The sequence below is a fragment of the Lepisosteus oculatus genome, chromosome 17 (genome assembly GCF_040954835.1).
Source record: "Lepisosteus oculatus isolate fLepOcu1 chromosome 17, fLepOcu1.hap2, whole genome shotgun sequence".
In the NCBI taxonomy this organism is placed as follows: Eukaryota; Metazoa; Chordata; class Actinopteri; order Semionotiformes; family Lepisosteidae; genus Lepisosteus; species Lepisosteus oculatus.
The window spans coordinates 9386042-9413203 of NC_090712.1; the positions used below are offsets into that span (position 1 = coordinate 9386042).

Consider the following 27162-nt stretch of genomic DNA (forward strand, 5'->3'; position numbering starts at 1 on the left):
TTCTTCAAGATCCATAATGAAATATGAACCAGAGTTTCAGAAACATGAAGACGTTTAAACCGAGACCAGGAGGAACTTCTTTACACAGAAGATTGTGAGATTATGAAACAAACCACTTAGCAATGATGTTGAAGCTGATGTTTCTGACCTGGTGCCCTTACTAAAAACTGTACCTATATACTGTACATAGGGCTGCAGTTGATTGATTAGTATTTTAATTGGAATGATTGAATTTATAGTGAAACACTATTTTAACAAACAACAATAACGTGTCTTTGCAAATGTACCATCAAACGTGCAAAGAGAGAGAAACAAATGAGTACTTGAACTAATATAAATGGTTGCTTTTTTCATGTTTCTCATTATGTAGTATATACTGTATACAGCACTTATACAAAAATTCCTACGCAACTGATGTGTGCATGAAATTCTGTTCTAGTCTTGTGAGGCAACAGAAAAAGACTGTTTTAGTCCTAAACTGGACTAATCGATAAGCATTAGAAATATGGCCTTGACATATAGAGTAGCTGTTCATCAACCAGGAAAGTCAATAGTTCTAATTCTAGGAGTGACTGAAATATTGACAAGCTTCCTAGTATGCATTATTTGATTTACAAAAACCTGAAATTGAAGAAATGATATTGTGAGACATATTTGGTGTAATATTCAGTGTTCAGTGTGTGGTAATTTCTTTGGTGTGAGTGAAGTTTTATTTAATCTCTGACCCAGGGAAAAGTGTGGTGTGGACAGTTGAGGAGAGAATGCAGGCTCGCGCTGTGCACGTTATTTTGATTCTTTGTCTTCTTCTTGCTTGATCGGCTAGTTTATTTTTTTTGTTTTGCCAATAAAGTTTGATAATCGGCCAGTGAAAGCTCTGTTGTCCTTCACCTGAATGCCTAAAACATTTTACCGAACCCAGGATTTTACAATATTAACATTATTAAGTAGTGAGGCCCTAGTAGAATGACCCTGAACAGGACAACATTACTGAAGGTGCTATTTGTCTTGAACCACATAGGTTCCCAAATATAACCTTTATAAAAAATTGTTGTATTGCAGCTACAGTATGTCAGTTTTAGTTATCCCATTTAGAAAATTCATAACAAATATAATTCTATAACATATGAAATCATGTTTCATTTATCTAAAGAGAGTTTATAGGCATTTTAACAACCACAGATTTAGTGCCATTCACAGGAAGTCTTTGTTTTCTGCCTCACTTGCCCTTTCGTCTGAAAAACATTTTAAAATTATTTAAATAATTGCAGCTGTGCTGCAATGTTCAGCAGAGTGCTGCACAGTATTTCTGGTCTGTACAAATGTCTATTAAAGATCTGTAGCTCTGAAACCCTCACACTCTACTGTATATCATATATACACATCAGAGGGAATCTGGGCTTCAAAATATGCGTTTTCACAACGTGCATTCACTTCCACGGGAGAGATCAGCAGAAGAAATGTACCCATAAGGTTTTCAATAACCTGCTCCCACAAGTAGTCCCACCAGCTGGTCCCGACTACTTGGTCAGTGAAGATCTCAAGGCACCTTTTGAAACTGAAGGCTTTCAGTTTGAAGGCAGTGTCCACTCTAGAAAAAGTGGGATGAAAAGAGCTACTGTAAATCATCACAACAATAATACTTAACAACTCAAAATAAGTATCTCTACACCCATTCCATCCGAATTCCTGGAAGGAATTCAGCACCACCTGTCTTGTTTCACATTATTGTACATGAAGGGAAGGCTCAGAGGGCTGAATGATCACCGCGTCACTGATGAGATGCTATACAAGTCTGGTCATGTGAGGACAATGGAGTAGTGGATTTCATTAAAAGAGAAGCTTGAGAAGATGTGTATGCATGCCACACTTGGGAGACAGAAATCTGAAAACACCTCTGTTGTGCTTTGGGTTTTCCACTCCGATAGAGTGGAAGATCTTCCTCACAAAATGTCAGAACTTGAAAAAATTATGTTTAATTTGTCAAACATTTTTTTTATTTCTTCCTTTCTTGGTTATGAGGGCTCTTTAAGTAGTTTGCTAAACTGTCTCTTATGAAATGAACCTGCAACTTTTCTTGGGTGCCATTGAAAATGTTAAGCTAACAGTCTATTTTTTAATGGGTTTTCTGCACCTTTTTAAATTTGCCAGCAAATGGAAAAATATAACTTCAAAATCACAGCAATGAATGTGCTGCTTGTGAGTGGGTATTATCTTACTGATAATGCTAAAACACACTTGCTTTTTTACCATCACTACAGGTGATTGCTCTCTGACTACAATCCTGTTCTTTTCTTCATTAAAGTTTTCCAGATGATTAATAACCAAAGCTTTTCATTGCACATGAGCAGTAAACTTCTTGGCAGCCTATGTGCTACAGATAAACATGGAAATAATTAAAACACACTAAAACAATTGAGCACCGAGCTCTGTTAATGAAGCAAAGATAATCTCAGTGCGGATCTGGGAACTTTAAAGTCTGTCTAACGCGGTGTGAAGTGGTGTGTGTAGAATTAACAATTATCACAATAACTATAATAATGCATTCTCATTTAAAGAATCCTTTCACACCATTTGATATTTTTCTAAAAGATTTGGTTAAAGCCATTCTGTGTGCACTGAGCTTTTATTTTACTTCTGAATCAACAAGTCAGTTCGGTATGATTTCCTCTGAGAGCAACATAAAGTCCCAGAACTCAGGTATTGCAGGCTTCTCTGTCTTGTTGTCTGTACTCCCAGTGATACACAAGTTATCATGCAGACCACAATATTCCTGCTCACACATTCTTTTGTGCAGGAACTCTGAAAGAATGCATTGCTCAACTTACAGCAATCTGCAATTTCCAGTTGGCTGTCGGAAGTCTGCAACTGCTGTTTTTGTAAAAGGAAGAGGAACAACCGTTTTGTTCGATTCCCAAATCTGTGTTTAACAGGAAGAGAAAAATACAGATACAGCACATTGTCTAGACCAAGGTCAAGTGAAAAATAATGTACAAAATACAACATTGGCCATATGATGTGGGGCTCCAGAAGGGAAAAGGATAGGTTAAAACCTATTAACCAATTTTCCAAGTCCTTCATTAAAAATGCCTAAAGTTCATAATGCCCTGTTGAAATGCTAGTTTCTTTTATTTCAATACCTAATGCCCCATTGTGTTGCTATAAAGTATATTTACCAGTTACATCTGCATCCTTCAAACAATATAGAAGTTACATGAAGGCCACTTTCAATTGGACTGTTAAATTTTATGTGATGCTGTGGTTAAGCTTTAACATCACCTGCATCTGCCTGAAAAAAAGTAATGCATACTTCTGTTCTTGTCAGGATTTCCCATTAAGTATCTTTCTGCATTATTCCAGATTTCTCTGAAATGGAACTCTACATAGGGTTAAAAAAAGACTTTTTTTGGCATTTCTAGATTTAGAAAATATGCCATCTTGTTTACCTTATGGGAAACTCACTCCATTATGTGGCAGAAGATATGATCACTGTAGTCACATTTTCTCAAGTTATGTTCTCACCTTAACAAGTACCTGTCCAGACACGCAAAGCATAAGCTTAAAATATTAACGAATATCCATTGTAGTCACATTAATCCACAGTTAACTACTGCCCTCCTGTGGCAGCTCCACTTCACTGTAATTGAGAAGAAGTTTTTTCAGAATGATTGTGAAATTATGTTCTCGGCCGGCCACAAAAGTGGAAGGCACTGCTTTATGAGACCTAAAACCGATATCTTCCCCTCATAGAGGCGTTAACAAAAATGCCAAAAAGTACAGTGGGGATTGTGATTCTTCACATATTTTCAGTTGTTTTTACAACCTACCTCTTCAAAATGCAATTAGCAGCTAATGATTGTTCACTTGGTCCCCATTTATTAAATTTGTTCATTGCTGTCCAAGTACAACATTGACAGTACATTTCTGCTATGTTGCACAAATAGTATAGATTTTGCAACTGGAAAAAATAAATGCACAATATATACAGTAGATCTCCACAATCTACAGGACTAGAATGCAGATTAGGGATCATCTAAACTCCTTTAGAAGTTGAGTTAGACTGATGTTCAGTGAAAAGCAGTTAATTTTGCAATTTAAGGGTTTTAGCATTTATAAACTAGAAAACTGAATCCGATAACAGCAAAGTTAAAGGGATTGTCTGCAAACAGTACATATAATAGGCAGAACGTGCAAGAAGTCAACCGAGGGGAAAAAAGTACATCCTCAGCATGGGAAGAATTCTATAAACAATTCCAGACACTTTACATGGTTTTTATTGTGGTATTTTTATATCACCGATACAAGGACAAGTGCGTTACAATGACATCCCCAGTTTCTTCCGGCAAGGCCCGTTAAAGCTGCACAAATGACACCGAGCTGCTGGAGTTACAGACGAGAGGGAAGGTTCTGGGTTTCTAAGTGCTGCGTTGCTGCTGGGTCCTGCCCTAGTCAGACTCCCAGGAAAGTGACGGCTGTGTCCCTCTCCTCCACCAGCTCCGCCGCAGTGGCATTCATCTTCCCACGGGAGAAGTCATTGATTTCAAGGCCATCCACAATCTTCCAGCTCTTGCCCTAAGCAGGAAAGAAGGCAAAATCTGTGAGTGAAAAAGACCTTATACCTGACAGCGGTTTTCAGTCAGGCAACATCATTCAATAAACGCCAATTAAAGGGGAACTACAGTCCCAATGTCTCAGACCGGTTATTAAATCTTGCTAATAAAATAAACTAATTGACGATTCAGAAAAGGTTGATATTTATTTGTCCTTAATTTGAAATCATAAACTTTGCGGAAGTACTCCAAGTCATCATGTTGTCGCAAACCCCAGCTCTGGCCACAGGCGAGAGCGAGTTCCCACGAATTGCGAAGTGAAGTGGCCCTTCCTGCTCGCTAGTCACTGTAATAATGTGACATACGAGCAAATTAAATCCAGGTTGTGCGGTGTTTCACTGCAGAAAGTTTCCAATGTGATCTGGATGCCAAGTTAACAAGTAAGCTCTCGAAATCAAGAGCAATATTTCTATTGAATGAAAAGAGATGCATTCACAATGCTGCTTCTTCACAGTGCAATAGGGCCGCTTCACCTCCTTGGACATTTTGTTGCCTCATTCTGAATCGCAGAACATGATGTGGCACATACATGTTTGAAATACACGCAATGCTTTCTAACCCCAAATATGAAAATAGCTTTGCAGTTCCCCTGAACTTTACAAAAAGGTAAAAATCTTATTGGAGTCTTAAAAGTCTCAAGGGTTAATGACTACCCATTGATCCACATAGAAGTAGCTGCAGCATTACCTTGATGACGACGGGGAAGGAGTAGATGAGATCATCTGGAACACCATAGGAGTTTCCAGAAGAGTACACTCCCATAGAAGTGAACTCACCCTAGAGCAGGGAACACTGTTAAATTGTTGTGGCCAAAAAGCAGAACAGTCACCTTTATATACCATAACAGTTTTCATCGACAGTGGGTTTTAATACTCTAGGTTTTAAAAGGATTTTTTTCCAGATGTGCAAAACATACTTCTGACATTCACCTACAGCACAGGCTTTTGTAAAATGGTCAAACACCCTTAAATAATTTTTCCACTCTTATATGTTAAGGATGACCACGATTGGGATATTTTAGGGATCTTGTTTCCTCACAAGTTGTACAACATTGCTTTGACTTTGCCAGCTCTCCCCTAGTCTATCCCATTACAGAACAGTATGAAGGACCCAACATCTACCAACAGCAGAAACCTGCTTACCTCAGGAGTGCCAAACCAGATGTCTCTCATGTGGTCACAGATAGCCTTGGCGGCAGACATGGCGCTGGACAGTTTGCGGGCCTTGATTACAGCAGCCCCGCGCTGTTGCACCGTCTGCCAAAGAACAAAAAAGCAAAACCCAGAGGATTTACACACATGGTTCTGGACACTGCCCATAGCACTTGGGGCAAAGCTCACCAAGACAGGCCAAACCAGCCGTCCACAAGCTCAACTATTTAGAGACACTATGATCTTGGGGAAAAAACAAGGGCAACTATATAAGATGTTAATCTTCCCTTGAATTGTGGACAATGCACGAGGAAAGTCAAATGTACGTTTTGGGGAAAAAATCAGAAATGCGAGAGTTACTTCAAATCCATATTTCAGAAAAATCATTGGAGGGGGAAAAAAAAAAAACCAACAACTCACAGAAATGAAATCTCCCTTGAGCCAACTGTCATCCTTCACGGCTTCATAGGCCCCGATCTCCTTGCCATGAACTTTGACCTTAGTGTGATGCACATCAGGGTATTGGGTGGATGAGTGGTTACCCCAGATGATAACATTCTTCACATTGTCAGCTGGGACTCCCACACGAATCGCCACCTGTGCAGGGCAAGAAAAATTAACTACTTTCAGCCTAAATTAGTCTTTTGTTTCCACTCAAGCTATATAAAGCAGCAAGTGTGCTTCAGAAATAGTTTTGAGTAGCCCTTTCACTTTTGGGTAAATACTCTAGCTGTGTAAACAGGACCTTCAGCCTTAGACTGATGCATATTACCAACATCTTTATCATTGGGCAACGTTTAAATCGATATACTTGCTCTTTGTGCTGGACAAGTAGATCCTAGAATACTGAAGATTAACTTGAAAGCACACGCTGGTCAGCTAAAACAAACTTATATCCCCACAGGTTCTCTAGAACATTGATTGGCGGTTATTTGATGGATGTAGCCTAACTGGTGCCCACATTATTACAATACAAACTTTCTACCATTTGGTTACAAGGTCATGGTGAAGGCTGCAGACCTGTGACCTGGCCCTGTTGTGATCCAGACGGGTCAGGCAGGAGAAGTTCTCCTTGGGAATAGAAGGAGCTGACTTGGAGGCAATCAGGCAGTTGGTGTTTGCAGGGTTTCCCACAACCAATACCTAAAAAAGCCAACACAGAGTCAATATGAATTGCCATCAGCAGTCATAGCAGGTTACCACCCATAGATTTGAACAGAAGCAGAGCAGTTTAGATTTTTGGAGAATAACAAAGGATCACTTCTCTTTCTTGTATCAGGCTTAAACCCACAAACATAAGTCACCTGTTTCATTTTTTTGTGTGAGCTCTGCATCCTAAAGCAGTTACAGTACATATATAATTCTTACCATGGAGAGCCCATTCCCGCCAAACAAGGTATGAACACCCCACTGACTGAATACTGGCGATTTCATACCCTACAAATAGTGTTGCTCCTATGGTGGGCACAGTTTCCCAAAGGAATACATTTTTACATTCCAGTTTTTAGGTGTAATAATACAAGATTTTCTGCATGGTGCAGTTTTCATTACCCTCCACAAAAAATGAAAAGCCTACTGCATGTTTTCTGATCTGGGACTCAAAAGATTACTTTGAAATAAGGTCAAGAAATTGAACATAAATGGGAGGAGGTTTGGGGGTTAATCAGTTCACATACTTGTATTTTGTTACAAACAAATCAAATGTAGTTATATACAAGTCCTATTCTAGCAGCTTGGGGCTAGAATAATGTGGTTATTGTGTTGCCATACATGTTCAGTCACCACTCAGGGCACAGGGAGCCATGTGGGCTGACATCCTGGTGTTCCAGTGCATCGCAGGGCAGAGGAAAAACACGCCTTGTGCAATTTTATAGATGACAATTAACATGGTCACAAGGTCTTTGGATTGTGCATGGAAACTCAAGGAGAACATGCAGACTATAAAGCGATCATTGAACCACTGCCTTGGTCTTGCCATATAGATATAATGTATGGTAACTGATGGATATATGCAGCTCTAGTCACACCAAACATCAATTCAAGCAATCACGAAGTGTACCTTCAATGCACTCTTTTCTGAATACCACTATACAAAATAACCTGAACAAATTGGTCACTATTTTTTTATGCCAATGGAGGGCAGAAACACAAGCTGTTTCTATCCCATTTCTTCAAAAGCATTAAATACCAGGAACATTCATTTTACAATTATTCAACATTTCTTTCAAGTGCTTTACCCCCCCTTCAGTCCAAATTACAAGCCCACAGGATGTAAGCTGAGGAATTCAGGTTATTTGCAGCACAGAAATGGGAATTACTGGCTGACTGCTGTGCGCAATGAATTAAAGCCAAATCTAACAAGCCACCAGCAAAACTGTGCTTTCATTACAGGCTCATTAATCTTAGTCACCTTGACGGTCTTCTTGGCATATTTATCCAGAGCGGCACCCTGGGACTTGAAAATGTTCACATTGGCCTTCAGCAGATCCTTCCTCTCCATGCCTTCTTTTCTTGGCATGGAGCCTACCAGTATGGCTGCGTCAAGATCCTTGAAAGCCACCTCCTCCTTGTCAGTTGGGATGACCTCTGCAAACCACAGAATTACACTTCATAGTCGGACAGAAGCTCTGCAAACTCGTTTTTCCCTTGACAAAACAGAGGATTAGATTTCTGCCAACAGCAGCCAAAACTTAAAATGCTCATTTACAAGTGGCTGGAAAACTGCTGGTCACCAATATCAGGCAATCTGGTGTTGCAAGTTGCAATAAACCCCCATTATCAGGCTGAACTTCAGCCTGGGCTCTGTGCATTCATCAATTTCCAGTAGTATACCTTGCACACAGTCTGATTTTGTTACTGCGGCACATACTGTGGGTGGTGCTTTCATCTAGGTCACTAAGTGACCAATCAGAGCCCTGCAGTTCGGCACACCTCTCCACCATCCGCTGCTGAGCCTTACACACAGCAGTGTCAGTTCTGCAGGGGGGACCTCAGACTAGGGCTGCAGTCAGTAGGCAGAGAGCTCCATTATAGCGCTGTACGGCAGGAGACGGATCTTAATCAATGGTGCTGGGACAAAGTGCTTTTCAAGCAGTGGAATAAAAAATATTACACATGCAGTCTGCAATTATGAAGGACTGGTCTGAATTATGTTGCAGATCTGATGTCATTAGCTTCAGCACAAACTAAAATGAACAAAGGTAGACGAAAATGAGATTACAGGATTTTAATTCCCCCCCTCCCCCCCGAGATAAGACGCACAGAAGGAACCATCACTCCTCTTCAAGACTAGCTGTGCACTTCAAAATATTACCTAGAATTTTTAATTCACCCAAGCAGTTAGAGAAGTGCACACCATTTAAAGCACTAACCTACATGTTCACTACACATGACTAGGAAAAAAATACTAATCATATTCAAAATTAAACCCTCTGTAGTAGGATAATTGTCCTCCATTTAGAGTAATCTGTAGGAGTTAAATTACCCCCCCACACATTAATTGCATAAAGAAAGTCCTTGCTTCACTGGGTTAAGGCTCTACACACTAACACGCTTGTCTGCTAGAGAACTGGGACTCCAGCAGACTGGGGCATCGGGCCCAGCATACCTCTCAGCAGTGGGAGGGCACAGTCCTGCAGCTCCATCACCACGCCGTCCAGGACTGGCAGCATAGGGGTGATATCCAGCAGAACAAGAACAAGCGGCTAGGAAGAGGAGGCAAAATACTTCAGAAGGAAGCACAACAACCAGACCAGAGTCACTGCGCACATGCAGTCACGCCATCACAAAACAAGGTTACACCGTGCACATCACCTTCAGAAGAACTAAATTCAGATGCCCTTATTATGGACTAAGAACATGCGAGCAAAAAGTTAAACTCAGCTGAAATAAGCATTGGCAAGGAAGTGACTAATGTTAAATTCAAGCACCACTATTTTATAATCCTAAATTGCCAGATACCATTTTACAGCCCCTGGCAAAAGACCCACTTACAAACAGTACGTTTGTAACTTACACGTCTTTAGTGTCTGCAGTTTGCCAGCCCAAAATTAAAGTTCTTCAGTACCATCGCAATTTAATTATATATGAGGCCTAGGGTGTGTTTCCTAAAGAAAGATGCAACTAAACCGGTCCATTACTTACCTGATCTTTGCCGAAGACATCTCCCTTAGCGATGCTGTACAGAAGGGAATAGGCGATCTGGCCAGCAGCGCCAGTTACCAAAACTTTAATGGGATCAGACTGCAACAACAGGGTGAAAAATGGGGGCTTAATGACGGACCATCTCAAATTGCTTTATAAACATTTTCCCCTCCCAGAGTCACCTCCCGCAGAAGCGACTGCAAGGACATCTCCATAGATACACAGCACACATTCAAAATAAAGATTAAAGCCGATAATCAATATATCCTCAGAAATGTTTATGCAAGTCTAAATGAACGTTAATTTATCGGTTTCAGCTTCGCAGCAGGAATAAACTTGCTGTTCTACATTGCAGTGACCTTGGGGTTTTGTTCGAGGTAACAAAAAGCATATAAACAGGCATATAAGCAGCCATTAGACTACAGCAGATGAAACGGATGTCGGAAAAATCATAACACCATGGCGATTATGCACTGCAAGTGTCGTGCAACGCGTACGCAAGTCAAGTAACTGTAGCTCATCTTAAAAAAATGTAACGCCAAATTTATTTGGTGCAAATTTGAAAGTGCAAACTGTAAACGCCTTTCTTAAACAATGGAGTTCAACATACCAGAAACTCCGGTTCCTACCCTCCAACGTCTTCCGATTTATATCATATTTATATTCAATCGGCCCGATGTCGGTACCTATGTACAATGCAAGGCGATAAAGTGGCAAAACCGCCCAAAAAACAAACCAGAATCCTAAACACGTTAAAAATGTACATATGCATGTCTTTACAAACCGATGCCAACCGTCCTCTTACCATTTCGATGACTCTTGATCTGCTAGACACCAACTCTCTCACCTAACTGAACAGAGTGAGGGTGACCTCTATTTCAGACAGCAACTGATCACGGGGGCCCAACGAGTTGTTAATGCGCATGTGCCGCTGACCCCAGTGTATTCTGGGACTTGTAGTGTTGACTCCGGCAAAGATTTTTTATTTTGCTCCGAAATCGAAATTTGGGAAATACATTGTCCAGTATGCCCTGCTCCCTTCCATTTTTAGAATCGCCTGCCAGTATTTCATTGGGGGAAAAGGTGATTAATATGAATGTGGAGCTCGGCTTTCTTCCTGATGTAAGCACGATTTTCCAAATGTATAAAAAACAGCGGCATTTTTTTGGACTTCCTCTGCATGAAAACACTTTTCTACCTACAGTATATATGTTATCTTTTTTTTAAAAAAAGTGATTATCCGCTCAAAGCGTTTAACGCAATTTCTACACGTGTGCACGGGCATGTTCAGATCTAAAATTCGGAATCAGGAGATGATGGAGGAATGTTTACACCTCCGTTACTACGGATGATTAATATTGCTTAAAACTTCAGTTGCCCTCCCGGGAGGAACGACTTGTCTGACCCGGAAGGTAATGGCGGTCGCACGCTGGGCCGAGGGAGTCTGAGAGTCGAGGAAGCTTCCCTGGTTGCCTGGACACGGAGAGCAAGACCTGCCAGCCGCTTCAGGAAGCGTTCGTGCGGCGATGACGGCGTACCGGTGCTCAATCTAAGAAGTAGCTGTAAAATAAACAACAGTCTTCTGTACATCACATGTACAAGAATCTTTTGAAAAAGAAACAAAAGGGTAAAAAATTACACCTTCTCTTTGACACAGAGACCAGTAAACCGTTTTTTGCTCCTCCGTCTGAATGCAAGCTGCAGAGATTGCACATCAGATCTCGGAACACAGCAGGTAGGTTGAAACTGGAAGTTTAAAATGGCATTTCTTAAGTGCTTGTCAAATACGCCAGTGGTTTCAAAATACCTGATGTCTTCTGCTTAAAGATTTAACGTGAGTATAGATTCATGATTATTCACTGTGCATGCATGTTTGAATGAGCCCGTTTGATTTAACAATGCCAAACTATAAATGTGTAGAGTTAGTCCGACAGGCTGTGGGATTAATACTTTCCAGCTTCTGAAATAATGGGAATTGTGCTACATTTCGTGATTTCAGGTTTAGAATTCGATTGCTATTTCTTCCTATCGCTTACTGTTCTGCAATTGCAAGTGATGTTCATTAAAATAGATGTTATTAAAATGTAGTTTTATATTTTATTCTCAGAATGTATGAGACTCTCTAATAGAAATCTGAGTGATTCTTAATTATCAACCTGACCTTGGTTAGTTTAGAAGCTTCAAATGTCTAAAATACTTTTGTATTAAACATAACTGTGCAGTTCATGAGCTCCACCGAAACGACAGTTCTACTGGTAGTACTGAGTAGATACAATACCTTTGGATAGACAGTTTCAGTATAATTTACCCGTTGTTTTTTCAAATTATGTTAATACCATATCTGCCTTTCACTTTTTAAAATACTCCCTTCTTTTTAAAATCTACCTACAATGTGCAACTGGACCACGGTCATTTACCTACAAGTTAAAATAACGTCATTGGATTATTGAAGAATTGATCTTCTTGCTAAGACAGAACGAATACGCTCAGACACTCTAGTGTACATTTAACAAATGGAAAAAAAGAAAATTGTTCTTTGAAAAAAGTTTTTAGAAATGACCTTTCACTGACGGGTGAAAAAAAGTGAAAAGTGCTGTATAAGATCATTATTTCAGAAGAATCCAAGTACAGTAGATCATTGTTCCTCCAACGCTAAGACATTTTTGTTGTAGTTCTGATGTTTATTTTTCAATTCAGTTTGCGTTACTGGACTAAACCTTCAGATCCTGGAGCAAGTGTTACTGCACTGAAACGAATAGGAAAGAAAACAATTGGAAACAATTAAAGTAACCAATGTACAAAACAATTGGAATAATCTAATATAATAAATTAAATAGCAACTAATATTGATTAAATGTGTGGATCAGTGCCTGAACATAAGGTTGTCACAGAAGGCTATATACTGATCCACCTCCTCAATGAACCCTTATCTTTGTAGAGAATACATAGAATTTATGTGTTTTTTTTTGGTTGGTCCGGTGGAGATCACTTCTAGCTACAAATTACGTTTTGTTTGACCTAAATGTTTGCTTGCAATGTAGTGGTATTTCTGTAGATTTTACTTATTCACTTTCCTTAGCAAACATGTTTCCCTAGCATCTTGAAAACATTTTGAAATGTGAGTTTTTTTTAAGAGTTCTTGGAAATAATAGTGGGTGTTTTTTATTACACCCACTATTGAGCAACATGGTGATAAGCTGCTTCATAGCTCTTGGGTGCTGGGTTCAATTCTGGCCTGCAGCACCTTCTGTGAGGAATGTGCATGTTCTCCTCTGGACATGTAGTTTTTCACTGGGTGCTCTGGTTTCCTTCCACAGTCCAGAAACATGTTGTGTATGTGTCTCTGAGGATGTGCCCTGTGATTGACTGGCATCCTGTCCAGGGTGAATCCTGCCTTGAGCCCGTGGTCTGCAGGGCTGGTCTGTGGCTCCCCTCGGCCCTGTGTTGACAAAGCTCTTATTGGAAATGGATGTATCAACGATGAGTGTGATTCGTGTGAGTTGAATGTTTGCTGTCAGGAGAGATGCTGTAACAATGGGAAGAAGAAGTGCATTAACCTACGATTGTGAGATCGTTGTCATTCTGGTTTGACACAGAAAATTGCAGTTCCCTGGCCAGGTGCTTAGTCCTTTCAGAGCAGGAGTGTCAGAGGCTTTCCATTCAGGGGGTAGTGTTAGGTGATCTGACTTATGAATATTTCATGGTCTAATTACAGGGTCATTACATCAGTTGAACAAAGCTGGCCCAGATTTTATTACATCTCATTGACTTTGGAAACCATTATGCTTTGACAGACATTTCCAAGTGCCTATTAAGGGTTCTGTAGTGTTATTTATTTAATAAATAGGTCATTTTAACAGGTTTGGATTTTTTTTTAAGTAGGTGTGGTATTATTTTACTACTTTGTTTTCTTGCAGGCAGAAACATAGTTCTATTTTGTTTTTGGGTTGTCTTCTGTTCTGTTGGATCTGTTTCCAGGGGTATCTTTTCAGGGCTGTTAAGAGCGTTAACAAACAGATGAGAGGATCGGTGGTGGCTGGAAAAAAGATTGTCCTTTAGTCTTCCAGCTTCCAGCTCCATGCCTCGCTGCTGCCTCATTTGAATGTTTGTGTTTGGTTCACACAAATCTTTAGTACTTCAATCAGGAATGAAGCACAGTGTTACGTTTAATTGAACCATTTTATGGGTGTGTTGCCAAAACCTCTCTCCTGCAGCATTACAGGCTTGCTGAGATAATTTTTGTTCATAGTTATTAAGTATGAATGGAGCGAGGGAGGTTTTAACAAGTCGTGGTTTGGAGAGCTTTCAAACCTTCAGAAACTGACACCGACGTTCTGCTGTACAGTTAATCAAAAGCGTGTTATCCTGTAATGTCTTAAATTCAGAAGTCTAGTAACAAGAACAAATAGGAGATGGTGCACCTCAAGAAAATAATCTTGAGGCAATAAAACTATGCAATGGGGCCGTAATCACCTAACATTCTGTACTCTTCGTAAAAGACATTTCATACAGGGGTATTGCATTTATTAAAACTAGGTTTCTTTTCTTAATCTATGTGCCCATACTTGCAGACCTATCACGCTGTCTTGGCAGTGTTAACTGAGCAATGTTTGAAATTCCTTAGTATGAAGCTGATCCACATGTGCTCTCTTACTGTATGTTAGTCTCCTAGAGTTCTTAGTCTAAACAAGCTGTGTCTTGTAATATAAAATACACCCCCCCCCCCCTTTTCTGTCTTGTGAATAAACTCACTGTAATACTTAACAATACAGGCTTATCTGTATTAGTTAATAATAGCGATGATCAGCTTTATGTTTGTTTTTGTTATGGATTGGTTTTGGTTCTGCAAATGCTATTTATATTAAAGCTAAATAAGATTTGCTACTTAAAATGAGCAAACGTACATCTTAAAGGTATAGGAATGCAATTACTACAATAAGCTTAGCATTCTTAAATATTGTCTTCTTACTATTTACTATTTACCTTCTTACTATGTGCCACTTTCCTTGATGCATTAAACAAAAAAAAAACTCTGGACTCTTAGTTCAGACATTCAGAACAATTGTCAGTTTTCAGAAACATGTTTTTAAATGCACCTGAAGTGCCGGGTGAAGCTTTGGCACCAAAGAAACCAAATGACAAGTCTATTTACTGTAGGTTATTAAGCACTGAGTTAAAATGAAATCCAACAGACTCTTCTGATAGAAATCTGCAAATGGACTTTTGGATGGATTTGCTTATGAAAAGGCTTTAAATCCTTCTCTTTGTGGACAGATTGCATGTTGGTTGTGTTGTTGCCTTAAGCAGCACAAACACACCAGGGAGATATACTGTACTGTATTCTGTGTAACACCAGAATATTTAAACGTTGCTCATTCTAAACCTGATGTTTAATTAACTTAATTCAAGATGCATCTCTGCTCACACGATGACCTATAGCCTACTTCTTTCAGGGAGTCTTCACTGTGAAAGAGCTTTCACCTAGAAGATTGTACACAACAGTTTACATCCTTCTTCCATGGATCTATAATATGAGATAAACTAGTGATAGCTGATACCTGAAAGGAGGTATTTCCTAGTTAAGTGCTAATGTTTTCCCAGCATCTTAAGGATTTTTGCAGTTGCATGTTGTAGAATCTTCAGATCACTCCAGGTGAATCACAGTCGCGAATGTTTCGTGTTTATTTGCATCTCTTTGTCTTAGTAAAGGACATACAGTCTGAATTGAGTGGTGATTGCAAAGGGAATTGTAAAGTCACATTTATTGAAAACGTCATCATAACTCCAAAATAAGGCCATACATTGGTCTTAAGTGTAAATTCTGACATGTCTAGTGTGAGAAACGTGAAGGTTTTAGGAAGGTCCTGTAATTGGAGTAATGAGGTTTGAACACTAGAGGGAGGCATTTTATTTGTAATCTTTTCACTTAAGGAGCCTTCATTTTCTATGAGAAATGTCATTTTTCCTGGTGCTTACGTTAAAAAAGTGCACTAGAATTAAACCACATCTGAGAAGGCCCTCATTTATACACACAACCTTTTTGTATGAAAGCAATAGATAACCATATAAAGAATATATAGAACCTGGCCTGTCTTTTTTAATGGAAAGTTTATTTTAACACTACTGTCCTTTACTGGAACCTAGATAGCATCTACATTGGCACACAAGCAGTTACACTGGAGTTAGAATGGTTGTAATGTATAAATTGTAATAATTCCTGGAACCAAGGAATTAAATTATTATTATGAATGAGAGATTATCTTGTAATGATCATGAAATCCATTTGTTCTTTACTTCTATCAAGTGCAGGGCTAGAAAAATGTGAACACCCTGCCCTAAAGGTCTGTGGTCAATTACTGTAACCAGTACTGGCAAGAATATGCATTACAGTTACAGTTTCTTTGCATTTCAGTGGTTGGCAGCTGATCTGGAATTGTTATCACGGGTAATTAAACAGATCACACCCCAATTTAATAACATCTTCCTTGGCACTTCCCCCACCCTTTTCTAATGGACAAAGAGCTGTTTTTCCTATTTCAGTAAGTAAATGAGCTGGATAACCTTAAATAAAGTTTAGCTCTATTAGGGATTAAAGAATCATTTGTTCATTTGTAAACCTATAGAGGGTGGTAGTGAGTTGCCTTTGACGTTGCCTTTGATGTTGCGATCAAGCCTTTTTTTTTCTCTGGTTTAAAAACAAGTGCAAAAAAAAATCCTGTTAGAAATCCTGTTGCGGCGTGGTCTGGAGTCACCATGGACGCTTGCTACAAGTCTTGAGAAAGAAATGTCAGTAGAACTGTCTTGATAAAGTCTGGCGACGCAGAATTGTATTTGCATAAGGGCAGTTAATTAAGGTAATAATTAAGGATGTGACAGTTTCCGATTCTACTTGATTTCAGCTCAAAGACTGCAGCCTCAAAAGTTATGTTATTTTTTGGGGGGTGAGGGTGGGGAAAATTAGCACCCAGGTTTTTTATGCTTGAATGGGGTTGAATTACTATTTGAACCTTTCTGCTATCAGTTCCTCCTCCCTCCAATAAAAATCAGCATGTATTCCAAAAAAACACAATATACAATATATCTACTTTTGTGTATTTTAGTGTATATTAAAGGGTTGATTGGTTTCATGTGGTCATTAAGAATTTCATGCATAAACTGATGGACATTCACATTTTAATCTCACCACATCATAATGAAGGTATTTAGTTTGTTTTATCAATTGTTTTGTGCCACATTGACTAATCTAACTGTAAAACTAACCCATGTGTTTAAAGCTTTGTGTAATAAAGCCTACTTTTTAACATAGAAATGGCAATATTTACATTTTAGCAGCTATGTTTTAAGTGCATGAATAAACTGATATATCTTTTGCTCTCTGAGTGAGAGATTGCTATCCGTATTAAGATTGTATCCTCTATATTGTTTTTAAATAATTCTGAAGTTTTTTTTTTCAAATTGCAAATATTATGACAACCTTTTCAAGATATTTTTATCTGTTCTCTGTTTGATATATAAGCACAGTTCCAAATTAGCTTTGTAATTTGTTGAGACATAGTTAGCTATTGTAGCAGCAAAAAAGTTTGAAAATTACCACAATTTTCATTTACAACGCAACTTTTATACTTACAGAGGTTGAGTAGCTCTGGGGTCATGTTCTCAGACTGACAAAATAGCTGGAGATACCATTGTTGCTAGCACTGTCTCGTTCCTAACACTGTGCAACTTTTGTTCACCAAGAAAATGCCTAAGGATTTGAACAATTACATGTAAGACTATAGCTTTACAAGTCTGGGGCTGCTAGTGTGTTCAGTTGACATTGAGCATAGTTAAATAACGTTTTGCCCACTCTATCTCTTGTCTTATTTTGCTGCATTTTCATAACACTTAATTTATTTAGCATCTAAAACTGGTACATGCAGTTTGTTCTAGCTGAAAGCAAGAATAAATTTAAATTCCAGATAGCAAGGTGCAACCTCTTGTATCATCAGTGACCTGAGAATGCAATATTGTTGGTTAAAAAGTGGTTTTTCCCTTACACTTGTATTCAAAGAAAAAATATTTGATAAGGCAATGTTATGTGAAACTGGAAACTATATATTTTGAAAGTCATTCTAAGGACTTAAACTGTCAGTGAACATTCAGCAACTTATCTTTCCCTTTAGGATACCACTCTAGTAAGATGATAGTTGATCTAACAAGCCAAGACGTGAATGAGAAATACACTTCTACCCATTGTCCTAGTTGACCTGGTGAAAGCACTTGTATTTGAAGTTTTTCTTTTGATAAAAAAGTAGTTTCAACCCTGGGTAATGTGAAGGAAGGTGTAGTACCTGGATGTGGTGAAATCATAGCCTTATTGAAGATAATTGTCTGTGAAAACTGTGAACGTCTTATTGAGCTCTGAGGGAATCTGTCAGCTGAATTGACAGAAAATTCAGAAATTTGGTTTGATGTCTTTATTGTCTTTATACATGATATTTCTCTTGCTATTGCATCCCGGTCTAAACAGTTAAAATATATGCCAATGCAATTTGAAAGTGTTCTAACTTAATAAGGGAATTAGGTAGAAAACTAACTTTTTTTCTATCCACCTGCAGAGAGAAGGAGAAAATAAGTGGGTAATAAGTGTCTTTATTTATTTTAAATGCATCATGGGAAAAAAAAACAATCAGAAGTAAACGGTTTTGCTTTGTGGTCCTGGAGTGTATCGTGATGCTGGCAAGAAAAGCTTTGTCCTAAAGCTGGAACTCAAGTAGAAATGCTTGTCATTGACTTAACTGCCCTTGCCCAAGTTTATCTGGAATTCTGACAGTAAAGCAAAAAGAGAAAACCCCTTCTTCACTGATCAGTGGCCCAGCTGGCCTTTCGACTATATATTCTTGTGCAGTGATCTGATTTAAATACATATTCTTGTGGCGTGATCAGATTCAGCTCTTACTGGGGAGTGCAACCACATTAAGTTTGGTAAAAAAAGTCGAAAACTTTTTTCTACACTGCTACACTTCTTCTTATACACTGACAGCGAATAAATTACTTCAAACCTTTTCTTTCACTTTTCTGTGGAAGAACATTTAGTTCAGTCTCTCGCCATAGAACCATACATTGAAGAAAGCATTGATTAGCATAGGGGATACAAGGGTTAACAGTTACCAGTGTCATTTCGTAATAGCTTAAATGCATAGGCTGTGGAAACGGCTATCGGCATTATTAGAATATCTTCTTCAATGACAAGATCCAGGGAGAAATCAGAAACAAAATCAAGACCTTTTTCGCCTCATAACTCCACAGTGTCCACATGTAATAAAATGTCTTAACAAGCTTTAAAATATCTAAATGTGAGCTGCTCTCAAAGTTCCAGCTCACATGTCAGCTGGCATTTTGAAAAAAAAAAGTCAGGTGACTAGAAACAGGAGGAAAGTAGCATGCGTTTTGTCTCCTCATAGATGAGTTAAAGATTGTGGATTTATTTTTTTTTCCAGATGGAATGCAAAGCAAAGATATTTAGAAAGGAGAGAGAGTACAGAATAATGTAGGGCCAGGATGGCCTAGGATAAACGCTAATCTTGAGAGTCCTGAGCAAAGAGTGTAAATAACGATCCCACAGAGACTCCCTCACTAAGCTGTTCATCAAAGCAGAGCTTTTTGTAAAGAGAACAGTTGCTCCACCTTCCAGCTCCTGCCATTATGGTCATTCTGTTTATTTTACTGCTCTGGTTCTAAGGGCAAATACCTGGAAATGCCATTTTATTGTATTCTATCTCAATTTAACTTTTGCATTACCTTTTAATGAGGTTTACAGAAGTTCTTAGTGTTTCTCATTTCTAGGTCTTCGGTTCCAGTCTTTTGCCCTGTACCTGCTTTCTAAAAAAAGTCATTACAGCAGCTAGTTTGGGGTTGCTGTGGAAAATGAAATTGAACTTTGTTGTGCAATTTGTGTGTTTTTCTGCACATCAAAGTGTATCAATTTAAGATCAATATCATCAGATTTCCAGGCACAACACTGTGAAATTCAAACCTAAAATAGCATTCTAAATCATTCTAAAAACAACGCAAACATTTAAGGCTTACTTACTATTTTACATCCTAGAAGAAAGGTGCATCTTAAAACAGAGATATAGAGTGCATAGTTGTGCATATTCATAGCACAAGATGTAAAAAACATGCTAAGAACTATTTTTTCTGTTTTGTTTTTTTCTTTGCCAATATTTTTTTTAATTGAGACTAATATGGAATGAAAAGATATTCTCCTGGCAGAAGAGAGAATTACACCAGATGGTTTCCTAAGGATGTGCTGTGGCACAGGAGAATGTGGAAAGGGAGGCAGATTTGAATTCTTTCATTGTAAATCTGAAATGTCTACTACTATCCTGGAAAGAACGTGTTTAATCTTGACATTCCCAAGAGACACAAGAGAGTGGGGTTGACTTCATTAGAGGCACTGTTGACCCATTGGTGGGAATAGTGGGATCTGGGAACCTGGAGAGTCACAGTTGTGTTTTATATAGTAAACAGTGTAAATTGTTATATAAACCTGTATATGGTTACAGTACAGGAAGTTAACACATTTTGTACACATATTTATATCTGAAACCTGGTGAGTTTATTAATTAGTGGCCTTCTTATACTTTTCCTTAAAAGGAAGAAGCTTTTTCTATTGTTTTGTAACCTGCAGATTTTTTTTTAAATGTGTTTTATCTTGCTTAGAATGACCCATTCATGAGCTTGAAAACAGAACCCCTAATTTCTCAAAAATAAAAAAAATGAAAAGGGAAAGCCAGGCTTAATAAGCAGGGCTGCTTTGTATATCTACATGATACATGCTCTGTAAAGAGAAGAGATGTGACTTAACACTCAAGTGATCCCAATGTATGTTTATATACAATATGTTCCTTTGAATACACAGTATAGTACAGTTTCTCAAGAAAGTAGTTCGAGATAGACGGTGTTTTTCTATTTTTTTTACCAGGAGGCTGATCCTGCACAGTCAAATCTTTGGCCACTTCATGCTTATCATTGTTACTTTCAGTTTGAAAAGAGACAAATAGCAAAAAGCATTCCCAGCATTGGGCTTCACCATAAACCTCCTGAAACATGCTTTCTGCTGGGCCATACTCATTCTGGTAAGCACACTGCCTAATGTTCCTCATCCAGAATGCCTGCTGGAGCCCTGGAGACATTCCAGGACTACTCCTTTTCTCCTTCACTGGAGTGCACTGTGGAGTTTCTCAGTGCAGGACTGGAAGAATTGCTTCCCCACTCAGTATTATCAATAGACTTTTCACTAATTCCGGAGATCCTGATCCTTTGATCTTCTGTAATACTCGTTTAAGGGTGGGTCTGTTGACTGTTGCACATTATTATTATTAAATACATGCAAATGAAACAATTTATCTGAACTAATAATTTTAGTATCAAACCACAGAATATTCTAAAACCTACAGTATGACTAAATAATTAACTTTGTTAAAAGACCTGATGTTTTTTGTGTTTAGTCTATCAACCCTGTTTTTCCAAAAATACCTTGTTTTGATACCTTTGTTATGAGCTGATCACCCTGGGAAAAATTAAACTGTAATTTCAAATTAAACATCCATTGAAATTTAAATAAGCAATTGTTTTGTTTATCACTTTGAGGACAAATAGACGTAAAACAGAAACTGATAAGTTTTGCAATTAAGAAACATTGAATGCTGTGTTTAAGGAAATGCAATAATGTGACAGGCTTTTATTAAAGGCTAAAGGAAGCATTTTTAACTAATCCTGTGTTTTGTAAGGCATTGCTGGTATGCAAAACTTTGTGTTCCTTGTCTAAGATTAAATACCCAGCTACCAATTATAAATAATTGCCTGTAACTACTGAGTGAAACATTTTTTCTATTACTATTTATTCTATTTATGCGCTATAACATTCAAAACTTTTACTTTTTTAACTTTTCTGATTTTGAATTTGATTTTTGTGGTTAATTTTTTAAAATGTTTTAATTTGTATTCTCATATTGTTTTTTCCAAGGTTATTGCATGATCTCGGTGCCTGTCTTTTTTTATAGCATTAGAGATGGCTCATGGGAAAATTCGATCTTTAGTGTTCTGCCCAAACCAGCATCCTCCCGCTAACTCGTATGCTGTAATTGACCCCAGTAAGCCATGCAGTTCCTCACATGTCAGCGTGTGCACTGGTTTTTCAGCCTTTAGCCATGTCAGCCGTAGTCTCTGGTTTCATGCATCGAGGAATCTGTCACCCCCCACCTCCTCAGCTCAGTCTGTATTATGTTCTGTCTTTGGCCTAAGGGTCCTATCTTACACTTTTGCATGAACTTTTCAACTTTTAACTCTGTGCACACTCCATGTCCTGGGACAATTACAGCTGGATCCTCTTTGACCCTTTAAACCTCTCACACCCACCTATTTAGACGGTTCCTGCCAGCAGTAAGGCTTGCCTACAGTATCAGTTGTACAGTGAGTGTTGGACTTCATTAACGTTGTCAGAGGCGTGATGGATACACACACTGTACATGTCTCCAGAACGAGTAGTATTACCTTTAGCTCATTTTGTTTTGTTGTTCATAATCCTATTATCCTTTCTGTTAGTCAATAGCTTGTCTCTCACAGGAGTGTCTCTATAACCACTCCACTTGGTGTTCGGATTGTATGCATGAGGTATTTTCCCCAGGTTAATTTCACTATACTTTGCAAACTTACACATTTCTTTCAACATTACGGCTGGCGCCACATTGTCCTTGTGCGCTTCAATAGGCGTGCCGCACTTTAGAGCATTCCTCTGTTGATATTCGCTGTTGCACCTGTAGAGAGCATTTGACGTTGTGGCAGGTTTTGTTTGCGATTTTGAAGACGGCATTTTGCAAACAACATTTTTTTTTAATGCTGATCCGTCATAATTAGGGACTAATTAAGAAATTCTAAATGAGGAAAATGGACATTGTGACAATGTGCACTTGCGAACCCTTTGTTGGAACAAACCTTGTGCATCTGTACTTTACTGTAATTGTAGCTTCTGTGAAAAGACAAAGATTCCACAACTGAAATGGCTATTATTTTCATTCACAGAGATGCTGTGTTGCTGAAAATATTGATCTTTGTTTTTCTTAAAAATAATGTTAAGACAGGTTACACACAAGAAGAAGTTCTTCAACACATTGGACTCGTCAGGCTGCTAGTAGCTAATTAATCCAAAGAACTACTGCAGCTGTTTCTTACATGGCGGGGCAGCAATTTTCCAGGCACCCACAGCCCTTTTTTAAATAATGGTGCATTCTGATCTCAGTTTTAATAAAGCGGTCCATTGGGCTAATTTTGTGAATATTCCAATGATTTTGAATACCTCAATCAGATCCTCTCAGAAGCAGAGAAAAGCTTCAGTCGTTTTAGCCTATCAATGTAGGTCATTCTTTTAAGCCTGGCAAGGTATCTTGTCCCTTTTCTCTAGTGCAGCAATATCTCTCCTGTAACATGCTGGCTAGAACTGTGCACAGTATTCCACAAATAGCAAATATTGTGAGATACTTTCCTGCATTTCATGTTCTTATCTGAAATGCAGTAAACAATAAATGGCCTCGATCAATTACCACTGCATGGCCAGAGATTTTTCAGCATGTTACATTTGGTTGGAGAAAGACTTACAGTATAACCCATCGCCTAATCTTTTATTTTTTCTCCAATATTTTATGGCATTGCATGAAGCAACACTGACTCGTATGTTAGAAGGTAGTGGGAAGGGGATCGTGGCAGACGCTGTGCACAGAGGGATGCAGAGAATTGTTCTCCAGTCAGGGAGTCACCAGACTAATGCTGAAAATTATAAAGCTCTGCTGTTACTGAAATCAATAGAACCTTCATGAGAAGATGCAGAGTGTCCCGACTTTTCTCACAATCTTTTTAGGACTTGTCAAATGTAAATATTTTCTTACATTTCATATTTTACATTTTCTTATTCATTCTTTTTTTTATCTACCTTGTTTATCTGACATGTTTTGCCAGCAACCCCTTTACCACGGAGATAACGTCTTATTTCTGGGAATCTTCAACGCAGCCAGCTGCACTCCATTCATGTTCTTCTGACACTGATAATCTTCCGTATCGGGAATTTTAGCTTCATCCTTCCACTCAGATAAGTTCCAGTGATGCCAAGGTTATCAAAGCACAATGGAGAAACTACATATCTGACCTTCATAACATGATCTGTTTTAATTTGAACTTATCAACTACTGTACAGTGCTCTGGGGCAACCAGCCAGTGTCCCCTGATACAGCATTTTCATCTATGACATTGGTCCCTCTGTTTTCTCCAAGTATTGCTTTGTTTTTATTCCTGGTTTTGCTACTAAGACAGTTAGAACATGACACACCCTGAAGGACATAGATAAGAGTCTTGCTGCATTGCATTTTCTAGGTTTTAATGCATATTGGTTAGGATTTGTAACCATGCTGGTAAATGGACAAACATACAACTATTAGGGTCAAATAAAAGCTTAGAATTATCTTTTAATGTGCTATAGGGTGTAGTTATTGAAGTGAAAGCAACAGTGTGTGCTGGTGTTAACCTTAATCACTGCCCAAGGCACCCTCCTGTTGGTTATTTAAGCCATCTGATGTAGCGTATTATAACTGAAGTTGTATAGCTTCAAAGTATACGAATAACATTTTTCTAAGTTATTTTAATAGTGAATTGTCATTAGTGTCACAAAACAAATTACAAATGGTCCGAAAGTATGGGAAGGATTTGAAATTGGTTTCCTGATTAATAGGAAGTGTTATAAATGAAACACTTGTGTTTGAATGCTGTCTGACAAGGTGATCTGTAATCTGTCTGATTTTCACACACCACACCTCTGCAGAAATCCACCTACAGCACATCCTGGGACACACAGATGAAGGCTTGGTGCGAAAGAGGGAAAACTACATTGCATTTTGCATTTGCACTTAAAAATATGTATGCATATGTGAGAGAAAATATAATGCAGATGGCCTTCAATGCCCAACAAAGTGGTATAGTATTTAAAAATTAAAATATTAAAGAGTTTTTAGAAAATGAGTTGGTTTCCAAAATTAAATTTGTTACATTTCAGATGTTTGTTATGATGAAATCCCAGGGTCTTTGTGGCTATCACTTGTGAATTGTTGAAATTCTACATAGAATTATAATAATAATTATATGTAGTTATAAATATATAACATACAGTAGAGGAGTAAACACATGGCTGGGAAGGTTGTTCCACACTCCCAGTATAGACATGATCAAAATGAAAAAGATGTCTATTTTTAAAAAGAGCATCAAAACCAGAGTGCTAATTCAAATTTTGACAGATGTGTTCAGTGTGGTTGTATATTTTAAGCCGTGCACAGGTGAGACATCCGTTTCGGCGTGGCATGACTCTCCTGCACCCCTTCAGAACAGCAGCCATATGAAACCTTTCCATGAGGTGGCTGTCTTCCGCCGCAGAGACACTCGCCATGGCTTGTGCACGGGGAGAGAGGGATGCCGGGAGTCTCCCAGCTGGATGAGCACAGACATGCCAGTCTGCAAACCGAAGGGAGCCTGCAGCGATCCTGGCCCAGTGCTCCCAACAGGAGTCACTGTGCAGTGGGGATTTTCTCAATTAAAGGGATTAGTTGTCATGAAGAGGTAGTTTTGTTGCGTTTTTTTCATAACAGCATTTAGAACTAATGGAGGAGATGTCAGGCTTTGCCAAGGGGATGGGTTTGTTTTGCACTTCAGATGAAACATTAAATATTTAATTCTGTGGACTGTTTTTTTTCTCTTATTTTGTTACAAGTCAGAACAACAAAACCTGAATGGATATGCACCATGCTCTAGTCATTGGCACAGAAATGGGTAAAATAACATGGGAAGTGATTAATTTAAATCTTAAGTATTAAGAAGAAAGTCCTCTTTCGTACAGTAACTAATCCACTAATGGTGAGGACCTCATTTCTTCCATAAGAATGCTTAGAATGATGATGATTAAAATTTTTATTATTAATATTATTTGCTTAGCAGACTTCCTTTTCATAGAGTTACCATACCATAGAGTACATATACTGTATGCATTTTGCATTTTGTTAAATATATCCTTTTTCTACATACATGCAGGGATGGGTCCTGATTTAGGCATGGCACCTTGGCTAAACTCTTGAATTTGCTACTTTAGTGATGTGCACTCAAAGAAGAAAGCATAAGCTATTAAACAAATTAAAGTCTTGCAAAGTAGCTTTGCGGAGAATGCAGACTGTACAGTACATCTGGAGACATTCTGTTGGCAGGGTATTGACGACCTGCGTCTGAAACATGGTCTCAATGCTTTCTCAAGTGTAGTAAATGCAGTTTTTTTAATCTATGCTTACTTAAAATCTGTCAGTTAAAATGGATTAGAAATATCACTTCCAAGAGTACTGTATATTCAAAGAAATAAAAGTTTTTATTTCTACTTTCCTGTCATTTAGCATTTTCCTAACCGTGCCCTTTGTTGTACAGGTTGTGTACGACTCTGATCTGGGTCACAGGCAGGCAGTTTGATGTGCCAGTTAACTATAACGAAAAGCAGCTTGAGATGCAAGGATGCAGTTGAGCACATTGGCCAGTCACATAACCTGCTACCAAGGCTTTCCATTTAACCCTTGGGGAGGCTTCACAAGCTCTTCCTCTAAAAACTAGTAGGTTTCATTTCAGCCCAAACAAAAGTGACAGACCCACAAAGCTCCGCAATCATTTGATTCTGTCTTACTCAATTTTCTATAGATTTTGATCACCTTCTAAACATGCAGAGAATGTGTAATGAAAAAATGAAAGAACGTCCCACCAAGACACTTAAATGGCCTTTGTGGAAGGCTTTTGTAATATCTTACAACTTCAGCATGTCACTTTCTTCTGGGGAAAAGAAACAGTGGTAAAGTTAATGCAGTCATAGACAGTGAGTAAGTGCTGAGGTTAAAATAACACTGTAGAAATTGCCTCTCTGACATGCTTTCTAAGTTAGCATTGAAAGCACAATGAAGTGACTGAGTGGATGTGTCCTGATTTTCTGCCATTCTTGTTTGATGAAGACCCGTTTCAGTTCTCCATAGTTGCATTCACTGGGGACTAGTCACAGAAGTCAGGATTTAAAAAGTTGAAAAGGAATATGATTATTTTTTTTACACTTTGATGTTGAACCCACCTTTTGTAATTGCAAACTAAGAAGAGCTAATTTCCACCCATGTGTTTGGACAGGCAGACAGAAATGTTCGCCTGCACAGGTCACGTATTCC

At 38.5% G+C, this 27162-nt stretch overlaps 2 protein-coding genes across 3 annotated transcripts in view; one reads left to right on the forward strand and one right to left on the reverse strand.

The window, feature by feature from the left end:
- Nucleotides 1-4253: 4253 nt before the first annotated feature.
- Nucleotides 4254-10814, reverse strand: mdh1ab (malate dehydrogenase 1Ab, NAD (soluble)). The gene is made up of 9 exons (XM_015363065.2): nt 10707-10814; nt 9902-10000; nt 9366-9462; nt 8169-8344; nt 6779-6901; nt 6179-6355; nt 5750-5863; nt 5295-5384; nt 4254-4569 (listed from the first exon to the last, which is right to left on the reverse strand). Exons 1-9 carry the CDS (start codon nt 10707-10709, stop codon nt 4447-4449), a joined length of 1002 nt encoding a protein of 333 aa, XP_015218551.1. The 5' UTR covers nt 10710-10814; the 3' UTR covers nt 4254-4446.
- Nucleotides 10815-10985: 171 nt separating this feature from the next.
- Nucleotides 10986-27162, forward strand: part of wdpcp (WD repeat containing planar cell polarity effector) — a 68191-nt gene continuing 52014 nt past the window's right edge. The window contains exon 1 of one of the 2 annotated variants that reach the window (XM_015363063.2): nt 10986-11636. The gene's annotated coding sequence lies outside the window, so the exon portion shown is untranslated. The remainder of the gene's footprint in view (nt 11637-27162) is intronic. The other variant, XM_015363064.2, reaches the window with a different exon arrangement.

Bases quoted from the DNA above. Each gene is read 5' to 3' on its own strand.
- mdh1ab (XM_015363065.2), bottom strand. The intron at 6,902-8,168 runs GTGACTAAGATT...TGGCTTTTTTAG, and splicing joins ATGCCAAGAAGACCGTCAAG to GTATTGGTTGTGGGAAACCC. The intron at 5,385-5,749 runs GTAAGCAGGTTT...TCCCTGCTCTAG, and splicing joins TCTGGTTTGGCACTCCTGAG to GGTGAGTTCACTTCTATGGG.